A 13698-nucleotide genomic window follows, 5' to 3' on the forward strand; every position below is an offset into this window, starting at 1 on the left:
AGAGCGATGGAATAATCTCTTAAAGGCACAACTGAGATGTCAGCTTGGAGATAATACCCTGTGATGATGGGTTACTGTCCTCCAGGATGCAGTGCATTCCCTAAATACTTGGCTCTTGTATTGTGTTATGTCCCCAATAGGTAGAACATGTGGATCTGGTAACCAAGATGTAGAACTAGGAATGGTCCCACTTGCTATCACTCCCAGTGATCTACCAGGGAAATCTATGCTTCCCCTATCCCCTGAACTCTAAGCTCTGATTGTGTAGAGGGCATATTCCTGGGGGATACTTCTACCATGGAACACAGTGAGAGTGATTTAAACTTAAAGCTATAGGGTTTTGCAATCAGCCAACTTGACAATTCTCAAGATAAAACAGCTGTTCCAGCTTACTGCACAGAGAGAACCATAATCAGACCAAAACTTTAGAACATTTATGAAAGGGAAATGACGTTGTAGAATGTGACAGTGCTGTGAGTTTTAATTGAATGGTGGAGGGGGCCAGTGACACATATAACTCAGATCATTGCATTTTTAGAAAATCATGGAAATTGAGTGCTGAAATAAACCTCTAATTGGACATGTTTATTTTAGTAGCAACTGAAGCAAGAGAGGTTAAGACTTGTACAAAGTCTTGTGGATATGTTAACGGGAGATCTGGGACCAGAACCCAGGTCTTCTGACCCCTAGTCCAGGATTCCCTGCATCCACCAATGTGGATGCATAGCTCCACAGTTTTCCTTTTTAACTATGTGTGGATTAGGCCAATGTTAACTTACTTTGCATTCTGTATACACACCATACGGAAGGCTGATCAATAACCTGCAGACATTCTGGTGGCAAGAAGTCACCTTAGCGTTAAAAATTCATAATAGAAATTTGCCCAAATAGACAATTTAGCAGACTAGTGTCAACCTAATTGGCTCAAATTAATGAATGCAGCTCCACTCAGGTTTTTTCAATTTTATTAACATTTTTTTCTGTTTGTTTATGACCCACGTATACCTTCATTAAAATCACAACAGTATCAGGACCTCCCTTTCATTAGTCTCACAAAACCATTTTGAATGTCATTGAACACTCATTTTGGATTGGGGACAGGATCCATTTGGAATTCACCAATGCCTCAAACCAACTTCTCTAAGTCTTTGGGGACCAATACAAATGTATATGCATTTTGCTTAGCACATTTCCCTTAACTCAACATAACAATTTTTCAGGGAGCTTAAATGATGCAAGTTTTTTTTGTTTGTTTGTTTATGTGGCCTTTTGAAAACAAAGCATCTAGAACCACCCAATATCCATTTTCATCCACCTATAAAAATAATTTTGTTTTTTAGCAGTATTAGGATGCATCCAATCAGCAGTATTTAGGTTCAGCATACATTAATTCTGTGACAGTACTGAGCTTGAAATGGAATGAGGTCATAGTAATAAAACTATATTTTTAATGCACTTTTAATGTATTACAAACAACTGTACAGTGTACTCTCATTCAGTCCTCCATCACCTTATGAGACTGGTACTGTAGAAGAACTGCCGGCTTCTCCAAAGTATCCACCCTCCTGTCCTTGTTTATCTGGATATTTGGCTTCCTGAAATAAAGACTACAGTTCCAACCTCCCCTACAGCTAGGTATCACCAAATGACTAAGTTCTTGTTAAAGGGATGTCAGGGAAAGAGATAAGCACAGTTTCTCATATGAGGTGTCCTTCTTTATCTCTTTTTCTTGGCTGGAATGCAGTTGTGATAACTGAAGCCCAAGCAGCCACGTTGGACTACATAGGGAACTATGTGTTGAGGATGGTGGAGCCACACAAGAGGAATGAGACCCAACCATTATGTAGCAGCCCTGCCATCCCTGAACTGCTTACCTTCAACTCATATGCATCATAGAGGATTTCTATCTTAAGTCACTGTTGTTTTTATCAACTAAAACTAACCCTGAATGATACACTTGAGCTATATCGTCCTAATTGAGGTGTGCAGTAAGTATGAAATACACACTGGATTTCAAAGGCAAATGAAAAGATTTTATAAAATATATGATCAATAATTTTTGCATTGATTATATATTAAAACTATAATATTTGGATAAATTGGCTTAAAATTATATTATTTAAATTATTTTTTCCTGGGTCACCTTTCCAAATGTGACTACTGGAAAATTTTAATTTATATAAATGGCTCACATTCTGTTTCTTTTGGGCACTGCTAGGCTGGTGCTGCTCCACTCTGTTTCTGCATCTGCACTAGAGAATAGATGAAGTTCCTGAGGCTAAGAGGAGCCATAGGACTTACCCAAGTTCCCATGTCAAATAAATGTCAGGACTGGATTCAAGCTCAAGTCTATCTGGTGCAACCTCAGTGACTTCACCCACTACCTACTGTGTATCTCAACTGGTGTCGTTGGGTTCAGGTATAGCAGACAGAATACTATCCCAAACACTAATTATTTTAGGCAGAAACTGCTGGTGGCTTGGAGTTTTACTGACTTTCACTCAAAATGTGCTTATAATCTGATGAATTCTATAGTATTATTCCCAAATCACATATTCCCCAGCACATAAAAATAGAATGTAATCATTGAAAAAGGCTATGAAACACAATTTGCTGAATGCTTCTGCTGAATGCTTCTGCTGCCTTTGATTCAGAAAGAAGACATTTAATCTGGAAAACTTTGCCACAGATATCCAGTGACAGAGCTGGAGGCCCTCATGGCAAAACTTTCCTTGGTTGCTTTATCTCACTTTGCTGGAAGCTTAAGGCCTCTAACCCCTCTGACCAAAGATGCCCCATGGATGGTGCCTGGGTAATAACATCAAACATTTTGCAGCATATTTCCCTTTATCTGGTTGAGTGAGGCATCCTCTGCAGGTAACGAGTATGTTCAGTATTATTTACACCTTTACTTACCCTTTTCCCACTTCTTTAAAAAAGGTGGTAGTTTGGCTCGTGTACTTGTCCTGTGGAAGAGGGGCACAGTTTCTATTTGGAAATGGCCTGGCATCCCCAGCTTTCTTGATTTCTCCCTGAAGACAGTTGTGGACAGGAACACTCTGACTTAACTGAAGTGCAGGGACATCAACTTGCTTTAGCCACAAGATCCTCCATTATTATGCTCCAGTGCTAGGCTAGACACAGCTCTTCCTTGGGGTTCACCACCTCCAAGGGATTCTAAGATGTAAGACAGCCACACTCACCAAATGAACTTGGATGCGATCATTTTAATCTTCCTGCTGTATAGTACTGCCATGACTGGCTAGAAATGGTACCCAGACTCCTTAATTGCCCATGGAGCTACAGCATGAAACTAACGAGCTGTTCATTAATGCATCCATTGCTCGCTCTCTCCTTCCTGTGGCTTCTGTTCCTGGTTTAGAAGCAGAATTAACAAGTTTTCTCCTAAGAGGCATATCTGTCCTGCAGCAGTCAGCTCTTTGAACATTTAACTTCATCTTCCAAATCATTCCAAAAAACACTTAATGGCTCTGGGCCCAGACCTGACCCCTGCAGATCCCATTTACAAGGACTGTCAAAGACAGATGAATCACCACCAGTAAGTCCTTTTTCCATTTGGCTTCCAAATATGGGAGTGGCTGGGCAACTGTGGGTCATTAGACTTTTGCAAATTAAATTCCCCCAAAGATATATTTCACTAATGCAACTGAAGGACAGTGTGTGTCCCTGACTGCAGATGCTAATCTCAGAGGGACAAAAACCTGTATTCGGCCGGTGCGGTGGCTCACGCCTATAATCCCAGCACTTTGGGAGGCCGAGGCAGGTGGATCACGAGGTCAGGAATTCAAGACCAGCCTGGCCAAGATGGTAAAACCCTGTCTCTAATAAAAATACAAAAATCAGCCGGGTGTGGTAGCGGGTGCCTGTAATCCCAGCTACTCGGGAGGCTGAGGCAGAGAATTGCTTGAACCCGGGAGGCGGAGGTTACAGTGAGCTGAGATCGTGCCACTGCACTCCAGCCTGGGCAACAGAGGGAGACTCCGTCTCAAACAAACAAACAACAACAAAAACAAGCAAACAAAAAAACCACCCTGTATTCACGTAGGATATTTGTTGAGGACAGAAAGAAAAGACTGCTACCAATTGGCCTTTTTTTCCTCATATTCATCATGCCCACTAGGTATAAAAAATGATGCTCAAATCTGCTGCGCATTCTAACGTGATATGCTAGCTTGTTTTCTTTTCAGTTGAATCTATTTGCAATTTTCAATTCCTGAATGAACTCACTGTTTTTCTGTTTTTTGTTTTAGATCGGGTTGGGTGTGTGTTTGCGGGGGGGGGGTGTCTAAAATTGATGTCTCAATTGCCTTCAGGGGCCCATTAACTTAAGTGTGAAGTTGCTGGTTTTAAGAAATTAGGGAATGGAAGAGTAACAAATTGGAGTTTTCAGCCTCACTAGAAGTGTGTAAATGTGGTTTTTAAAACACACACATGCTGCATTGGCCAAAGTAAAACATGTTGGCTTAGATTCCACTGAAAAGTGGCCAGTTTGTGACCTCACCTTTAAATCAATTCATTCAATCTCCTCTGCAGTCTGAATCAGAGGTTCAAATGTGGGGGCGGCGGGGAGTAGCAATTACTTTCTTAAATTCCTTCTGATTCTGATATCCTGTCTGCTTCTCTGGTTGAGAATAATCAAATTCAACATTAGCCAATTCTCATATAAACCTTCACCATTAAATATATTGCCATCAGGGCACATCACAGCCATGAAGTGCTTCCCCTCACAGCACATGTGTCTGCTACTCATTGCAGATCTAGATCACATGAATAGAAATCCAGTGTGATCTGAAAAGAAATCAGACATCTCTGGTTTTTACAGCTGTCTGGAGACAAAGGCTGCCTACCTGCTGAATTTCAAGTACTTCCAGCCTCTCTTTTTGGCCTATTTTGATCACATTGGTTTTCCCCTAAATAGAGGAAGATGAACTCACCTTGAGCTATTGCCAAGGTGTGCAGGCCTGCCTGTCCTAGGCCTTTATGCTGACTGTAGGAAAGGCAGACTATCTTTAAATTGCTAATTTTGCCTGAAAGCTCTTATCAGAGACTGAGGGATGATTTTATACTTTTCTGTTTGCTTTTCAATTCCCCTCACCCCTAAGTACTCATAGAGCAGTCCAAATCTGAGGTTTAGTTGACTTAGTTGAACGCGAGTTCAAATCTCGAGAAAAATACCACCAAAGAAACCCTTTTAGTGTCATTTGCTATGAGTGTTTAGTGGTCAGCTGACATCGGTAACAGCAAGTTGTCCCTCAATATCCACTTTCCTTTATCTACAGAATAATGGAACTTTGAATTTTGATTGGGCTCATGGTTTCCAATAAAAACATGAAATATTTCAAGTAATGTGATTGACTTCCAGTCCACAAGATATGAAAGGAAGTAGTATGTACAATTTCTTGGAAGTATCCTTAAAGGAAGGTCTGTTCCTTTCCCCTTTCTTCTCCCCACTGGTTGGAATTCAAATGATGATGGCAAAGAAGCAGCATCTATTTATGAAATGATTCTGGGAATGGATGTCATGCATGGTGGAAAAAAAACATAGGCGGAAACTGTGTTCCTACCATCATGTAGGGCCACACCACCTCTGGTCCCCCTATCTGGACATTTACATGAGAGGGAAGTAGGTGTCTATCTAGTTTATTAATTGGTGGGGGTGGGAGAGACAGTTTCCATCACTCACAACCAAACCTATTCCAAACGACTAGAGAAGGTATCAGGTGGGTGCACAAAAGTTAGGGCTCAGAAATACCTCATACTATCCCTTTGAGGTAGAGACGGGTCAAACATCATCAGATTTTACAGCAGGACACTCCTTCACAGAGGTTTTCATCAAGATCCTCATTCCATCTTCCTTCTGCTTGATCCAGGAATCCCTTCTTTCCTATCCAGGTCTCCAGCAGCTGCAGTTGTCACCTTTTGTCTCCATCACTCCTCACAACACTTAACTATATATTTTGCCTTTTACTTGCGTTTTCTGTCTTAGGTAGACTGTGGGAACTTGGAGATTTAAAAAAAGTCTCTTTTGTAACCACTTTTCCCAGTTACAGTGAAAACAAAGCATTACTTAAATTTCAGATACTCCGTACGCTCTATAATTGAATTAATTTGGAATGCATTTTTAAACCCACCTACTATCTATACCACTTCCTGTGTTTTTTTTCACTGTCATCTTCAGACTTGCTGTTCTTTCAAGAAATTATCTCCACAGGGGACTGAATTATGATATTCTCTAAAATAGGAACTCTTAACTTGAGGAGGAGGAAGAGGGAAATTATGAGTCCACCAACTCTCTGCAAGTTTTGTATGTGGAAATGTGAGCTTTTGTCTGCAGAGAAAGTCAGTAGCTTTTATTAGAATTTCAAAAAAATCATGACCCCCACTGGCCTACAGCAAACAAAAAAATCTTTGGCGAAAATAATACCTAAAATTGGGGATGAGAGAAGAAATGAGATCTACTTGAATGATTCACTTTAAAAAGAAGATAAATCCACACATAGATTTGTATAATTTCTACCTCTAAATTTTTTTCTCCCAAAAATGCTTAATTTTCTTTCCCTGGTTTCCAGGAGACCTTAATCCTTAATCCCAACTGAAGAAGCAACCAAACAGAAAAGATCAAAGATACACCGGCAATAAACTGAAGCAATGCTTTATTGCAACCACAAAGCACCAATTCAACAAGGCGTTGACACACAGAGATTGAACAAATGTCTCTTTGAACAGAGATGTAGCAAGCCCACTTTTTCCAAGCTCTTAAAAACAAGTACTTAACCCAGGAACTGAACAAAGCATAGGACAATTAAAAAAAATTACACCATCATGAAGGAATATATATAAAAATATTCTGTACTAGTAACAAGGCTTTTTGACCTGTAACTCTCAGCAAATTTCTTCAAAAACAAATTATTATAAATAAAACCACGAAGTTAAAAAAAATTCTTTCTTCAGAAACAAAGAACCAATTTAAAAGAAAATCTATGCAGAAAATATCATTACCCCATTTGAAAGCTAGCTGAATATGGATGGATATCCTCAGTACACAACGGAGCTTCTCTTTTCAGAGCTATGATTCTGCTCCTGAAGGGGCCATGATGCATGTTCATTTCAAACACTGCAGCATATCCCAATAAAACCTTAATAAGGTCAAGTGGAGAACCCTCTATAAAAAAGGGTGTCGGCAATTCCGTCCAAGTAACACAAGCTCTAAGGAACAGAGGAATTCAAGGGAGACAGCAATCCCTTTCTTCTTTCTCCCCCTCCCCAAATTTTCTTGTTTTTACTCATCCTAAGTCTGTAACCAAAAGACTGTCATTTAATTAAATTCTTTTTTAAAAGATTTTGGGAAAGCTATCTATAAAGAGATGAGGAAAATCCTTATGATTTCAAAGCCTTTGTGGGGAGGAGTGTCTAATCGTGTCAAAGATCATTCTATTTGACAAAATCCATGAGGAAAACCACCCTGTGCGCATCTTGTCCTTGCTCCTCCTGGCTGATTTCAGGTGAGCTGATGAATTGCCTAGTCTATCCAATAGGATAACGTTTCATTTGATTGAAATTCTTTACATATACACATGTATGTATTCTGTTTACAAAGTTTCATTACATGAAACTAAATTATGTCATTATGTATTTTTTGAGGTCGAAGACCCCAATTTGACTGTACTATGAAGAGTTGTTCTTTAAATGCTTTGTCTGCAGAGGTTTTACATGATATTCGTAGATTTTCAGAGCAGGCCCCAATTTTAACTGAAGTCCTGTCAACACATCATTTCTTGTCATCAATAGCAGGGATTTTCCATCAATTTCCTATAATGGAAGCAGAAGGTAAAGCCAACATGTGAGTCCAAAAGCTCAAGGATAATGAAGACAAAAGGAAGTTCAGAGGTAAAAGTCACACCAATTGTGCCCAAGCTAAAAACATTACATTTGTAGTAGTGCCAAAATGGAAAAAATGAAATCCTCTATTTTTATCTTACATCTTTTAGCTATACTTTGGCATTAAACACAATCTATAGCTGATCTTGCTTTCAAGATCCTATCACAAACATCACATCTTAAAAAACAGATCGCAAGCTTACTGCATGTACCCTTAAGGATCAAAGATGTTGCTTCTGAAAAGAATAATGACACTTTCCATTTATAAAGTCTATTAAAGTTTATGCAGAATTTTCCATGAACTTAATTTCTAAAACAACTCTGTAAATTGGAATGGGCAGAGGTGATCATTTCTATTTTACAGGCAAGCCAAGGATCAAGCAAGAAGTTCACCCTCTAAGATCAAGAAGTTAGGAAAGGGGTGCATAGAATTTGAACTCTCATATACCTGCAGCCAAAGCCAAAGTTCTTTTTATACTCCCCCTCTGCTTCTCTTGATACTTAAATATATGTTTTTTAGAAGGTCCGATGGGGACTAGAGTCTTAGGTTTCCTGGAGTCTTCACAATTGCAACATTGGGCATTAGAAAAATGACTCACCCTCTGGGAGACTTTCCTGCCCTTTAAAGAGGGAACCATCCTGCCTCAACCCAAAAATCAACCTCTCCAAGATAAGTTCCCCTACCACACTCTCTCTGAATGGATCCTCAAACTTCCAAATAAGGTAGTGAGGGGTAGGGCCCTGCCAGCTGAAAATCCCTTCCCTGTTCTGCTCAGAGTCCATTCCCTGCACCCTTAGGCACAGAGTCAGGTACACTGCACTCCAGGTATTCTGGAGAGACTACAAAGCTTTGGGGTGAAATAAAAACAGGCTTCTCACAAAAGAGATGGGGATCCCAAATATACAAAGTGGTTTGAAACTTTTGGAAAGGAAGCACTGAGAAGAATGCTGAATGCCACATTATTTTTGTTATTGTTTGCTATGGGGACCTTACGTCTCTTAAGAACCTGAGCTGGTTCCTAGGTGACTTGGATTCAAGAGTTAAACCAGCTGTGCATGGTCGGTGAGTCACGACATTTCTGTGCATGGTTATACCCACATACTTCTGTACCTACCTCCTCCACTGACCGACAGACATGGGGACACCGTGTGTAGCTGCAACTACGTAAAACGGACTCCCTCCCACACCATCCCCAGGGCAGCTCCTCCAACTCTCATGTGCCTGGCTTGCCAGGCTGGGAAGAAAATGTGCTTTGAGTTCCTGAGAGTGTGGGAGAAATAGCAGCAGGCTAGGCGGCTGAAGAAACACCCACTTTGTGACCTTAGGCAAGTCCCTTCTCTTCTCTTTCCTCCTTGGCGGGGTTTCTGACAAGATTCTGTGAGAAACCGCTCTTGCAAATGCTCCCTGAGCTATGAGTTATACAATCACTTGTCATTATCCCTTCCATCATTCTCGACAGGACCAGGTCCTCATTTTACTTGTCAACCACCTAATATGAACCAGAGCAGAACAAGGAATTACTTCTACCTCGTCTATGGTGGTTTTGAGTTTGGGAAATCTTTATTCTGTCAGTTACCAGAACACAAAATGTCTCACATTAATTTGTGAGAGACTATAACATTAAAAAGCAGCTGATTCATAGTACAAAGAACAGAAAATTCCTTAAGGACACAGGAATTGACTCAATAATCCTAAAGTACTTTGCTTCCTATTTAGGCAAGTAGTAATCCTAGAGATTGCTGATTAGAGAAACCTGCATGTCTGAGAGTTGGGAGAGGAGCCTCTGGCCCCTGGAAACCACAGTAGCCGTGCTGAAGACACTGTGAGGTCAGAGACCAAATTAGATGTAACCTTAAAGCTCACGCTGTGTCTTGCACACGGGCTCGGAATGCTTTACTGAACGGTAAAGCCCTCCTACCCCCCATCTTTCCTCGGCTGTTGTGTGCTCACACTTCACTTACTACATGTTTTAAACAGGCATCAGGAAGAGATGACACTGCTTTCATTTCTATACACCAAGAAAACTTCCTCGACTAACTCAAAGTGAATTTTTAAAAAATCTTTGCTGGCAAAAAGTCCTTTGACAACTCAGCATTTCTGTCAAAAGCCAAGTATGCCTGTGAAAAATGCTGAAATTTGGATTTTACTTAAGACAAAATGGAAAAATCATGTTTCATGCTCCAATCTGATTTTCCCTTTGTTCAGTAGACACACTGCAGTTCACCTCAGACCAGGGTTGGTAAAAGAAAGCTCCATCTGGAAATCCTCATTTTAGAAATGTTGAAATAAATATAGTTAATTCATACATACAACCAAACATTCCTCTTAAACCCTGACTAGAGCAGCTCAAAGGAATGAGAGTGGAATAGAGAATAATGGAAATGAAGCTTACGGTCAGGCAAACCGCAATCTGAATCCTGTCTCCACAAACTGCTATGTGACCCTGGGTAGGGGACTTAACTGCCCTGAGTCTCAATTTCCTCACCTTAAGATGGAAATAAACCAGTAAAGGACTTTAGGGATTAGAAATGTTGGATGCAAAGCACTGCACACAGTGCCTGACATGTAGGAGGTTCTCAATGACTACTAAGTGGAAATGGATAGGCTTCGAAAGAAATGGGATGTGTTCTGATTCCAAATCCACCTTCTGCTTCCTTTCTGCCAGTGTGCTCCCCTTTGCCAGGAAGATGTAGGCATGTTCCTATTTAGGCTCAGAAAACTTACTGAGATTAAAGAGTTCAAAGACTACATAAAACATTCGTTTCATAAAAATTGTACACACAGGAAAGTTCCTTGATTAAGAAAGCTAATAATTTGATACATAACGTCCATGGGATGCAAGTGAAATCCAAATTCTACCAACAGCATGCTGTGCTACAATGAGCTTGGGACTGGAAACTGGAAGACAGGTTCTTGCAGACTCTATCAGTAACTTTCCGTAAGGAACAACTCCTCTGGATCCCAGTCTGTGTATTAATATAAATGAAGTGGTTGGAGTGTGACCAATTCCAGCTAAACAAAACAAAACCAAGATTTTGCATGTACATCATGATGAAGTCCAAAACAAAAAGATATTTCACATCTTGGGAATTGTGTGTTAACTGATAATCATTTGTTAGTGTCAGTAAAACTTTGACATTGATTGTGTCTTTATGTAAAATTAACCTTCAGGTTCCCATTGGGCAATAAACAATGTTTACATACTTATTAAGTTCCAGCAAGTACTCATGCATGGAAGTAAAGTTCCGAGATGATAGGTTTAAATTTCCAATGAGGGCAAGAATCTAGATTTAAAAATAAATGAGTAGGATTCATAGATATTATAGCTCACTAGCTAAGCATGTGCTTTAGACTAAGACACTACTTTATTGCTTATTAGTGGGGCCTGGGGCACATTACTGAATTTTTCTAAGCCTCATTTTCTTATCTATGTGATGGGGGAAAGTAACTACTGTGTTTCACTGCTGCAAGTATTATTGAGATAACTTTTGTGAAGTAGAATTCCTGACATGCACTGATCACTCAATAAATGCTACTTATTGAAAAAAGCATATAAAAGCTGAGTATGGTGGTACATGCCTGCAGTCCCAGCTACTTGAGATGCTGAGGTGGGAGGATTGCTTGAGCCCAGGAATTCAAGGCCAGCCTGGGCAACATAGTGAGACCCTATCTCTAAAAAATTTAAATTAAAAAATATGTATAAATTTTAAAAGCATATAAAGATCTCAACCCATTTACTTTTCACTCATTCTCTCTGCCAGCATTAATCTATACTAGGTAACTCTGAATTGAAGCTATTTGTGATATGGTCCATGGGAAATGTATAGGAAGAAAGAATAGGTGGGAACAGAAGTAGCAAAGAGAAAAGAGCCTAGGAAGAGACAAAGAGTAGCCATCAAGACAGGCAACTAGGCAATTGCAAGGTAGGGCAGGGAAAAAAAACATTGAAGAGAAGTCAGTGGAATTTATGAAGGTCGGGCTCTGCGCTGACTGGGAAGGCCATATTTGTGGTGGTGGCCTCTACTGTCCCAGATGGTGCATAAGGGAAAGGAGGCTCAATTTAGAATCAGAAGACTGGGGATGGATGCTCTGCCTGCTACTTACTAGGTTCTTACGCAACATCTGGCACATTCCCCTCCTCTGTGAAATGAGAGGTTTGAACTAAGCTGACCTCTGTCCATCCTAGTTCAAAACATTCTCAAACACCAATTCAGTCTTTCATAAGCATCAGAACACCCCAGCCTCATATGAAAATCTCCCTGTTAAAGAACACAGCATCAACTTCTTACCAATGATGTGGAGGAATCTCATGAAACAGTCTTTCTTTTTCTGCTTCACTCTTCCCCCTCACATCTTCTAGCACTTTCTTTGTAACAACTCTCTTGCCATTTACTGTCTGGCTACAAGTGGTGACCAGTCTGAAGTTTCTCAGTCCGCTGCTTACAAAGGGTTCAAATGTCTCAGAGGTAGAGGTACTTGCTCTGGAGCCCAGAGATACAAAAGTGGAAAATCCTGTGTCCAATATGGGAGTCACATCAAAGATGGAGGAGTGGAATCTCCTGGCTTTACCCACAAGGCCAAGGGAAAAATCATCACCTGAGAATCCTGAGAATGCATAGTTCCTCCTCCAAATGTTTTTTGTCTCTGCCATCTCCTCTGTTTCCCTTTTGGTTCGGTTCCTTCTGGACTTGTCATACTCATTTCATTTCCTGGCATCAGACAAGACCTCACAGGCCTCTTGCTACTTGTTTGAATTTCTCCTCAGATGCCTCTTTGTTCCCTGGGTTCTTGTCTGGGTGTACCTGCAGAGCCAACTGGTGATAAGCCTTCTTAATATCAGAGGAGGAAGCATTTTGAGGCACACCTAGTACTTTGTAGTAACTCACCATGTTTCTTTAAACAGCCTTTCCCCACCAAGACAGGGTTTATTTTTGGAAGAATTTCCATATAAGGTTGGAAAGGAAGATGGTGAACTATTCAAGTTTACACCAAGCCCTTTTTTGAATACTATCACAAGGCTCTTGGGATGAAGCATCTTCTGGAGAGAAGTTCCTCTTTGTTGTATGGATCCTTCACATGCCTCCACTCCCGCCCACCTTCTGTCAGCAGCTCCTTGTGGGTGGAGTGACTATGAGCTCAACATTCTCAGCCAATGACTCTCAGCTGATGGCTGTGCTTGCCTTGCCTTCCTATTGGTGGGAAATTTAGAGTGGATAATATACACTGTGGGGAGGCTTCACCTTATTTAAAAATCAACACTGAGCAGCTTATTCAGAGAGAAGCTATTTGTGTGGCTCAAAAGTCTTTATTTCATTTGTTGAAGTAACAGTCACAAGCAAAATGGCTTTTGCACTTAAATCGGACACAAAATCCATTTCGGCTCACTGTAAGGGCTAATGCTTTCAGTGACTTCATGAGTATTTCCTAGTGCTATTTAATATTTTCTGCTGGCACAAGGTAGGCGATAAAGGGTCTGTATTACAAAAAAAAAAAAAAAAAAAAAAAAAACCACCAAAAACCTGAAACACATTTCTGATGAAGGAAAATAAGTAAGGCCCATTTTATCAAATGAGAAAACTGGGTCATAGAGATGAAACTAGGCAGGCTTTTCAAAATAGTAGATTTATAAGATATAACTAGAATTGAAGACCTCCCACATATTGTCAAATAAGTCTTCTTCAGCTGATTAAAAATTTTTTTTAATTTCAATTTAAATTTTATTTTAAGTACATGTGCAGGATGTGCAGGATGTGCAGGTTTGTTACATAGGTAAATGTGTGCCATGGTGGTTTGTTGCA

At 40.2% G+C, this 13698-nt stretch overlaps 1 protein-coding gene across 3 annotated transcripts in view; it reads right to left on the minus strand.

The window, feature by feature from the left end:
* Nucleotides 1-6657: 6657 nt before the first annotated feature.
* SAMD13 (sterile alpha motif domain containing 13) overlaps nt 6658-13698 on the minus strand; it is a 52536-nt gene continuing 45495 nt past the window's right edge. For 2 of the 3 annotated variants that reach the window (XM_004026044.4, XM_004026046.4), the window contains exon 4: nt 6658-7830. In XM_004026044.4, the coding sequence (XP_004026093.1) occupies nt 7687-7830 (144 nt within the window). In that variant the 3' untranslated portion in view covers nt 6658-7686. Of the gene's footprint in view, nt 7831-12506; nt 12703-13698 lie in introns of those variants that run through there. The other variant, XM_055351391.1, reaches the window with a different exon arrangement.

Source organism: Gorilla gorilla, chromosome 1 (genome assembly GCF_029281585.2).
Source record: "Gorilla gorilla gorilla isolate KB3781 chromosome 1, NHGRI_mGorGor1-v2.1_pri, whole genome shotgun sequence".
NCBI lineage: Eukaryota > Metazoa > Chordata > Mammalia > Primates > Hominidae > Gorilla > Gorilla gorilla.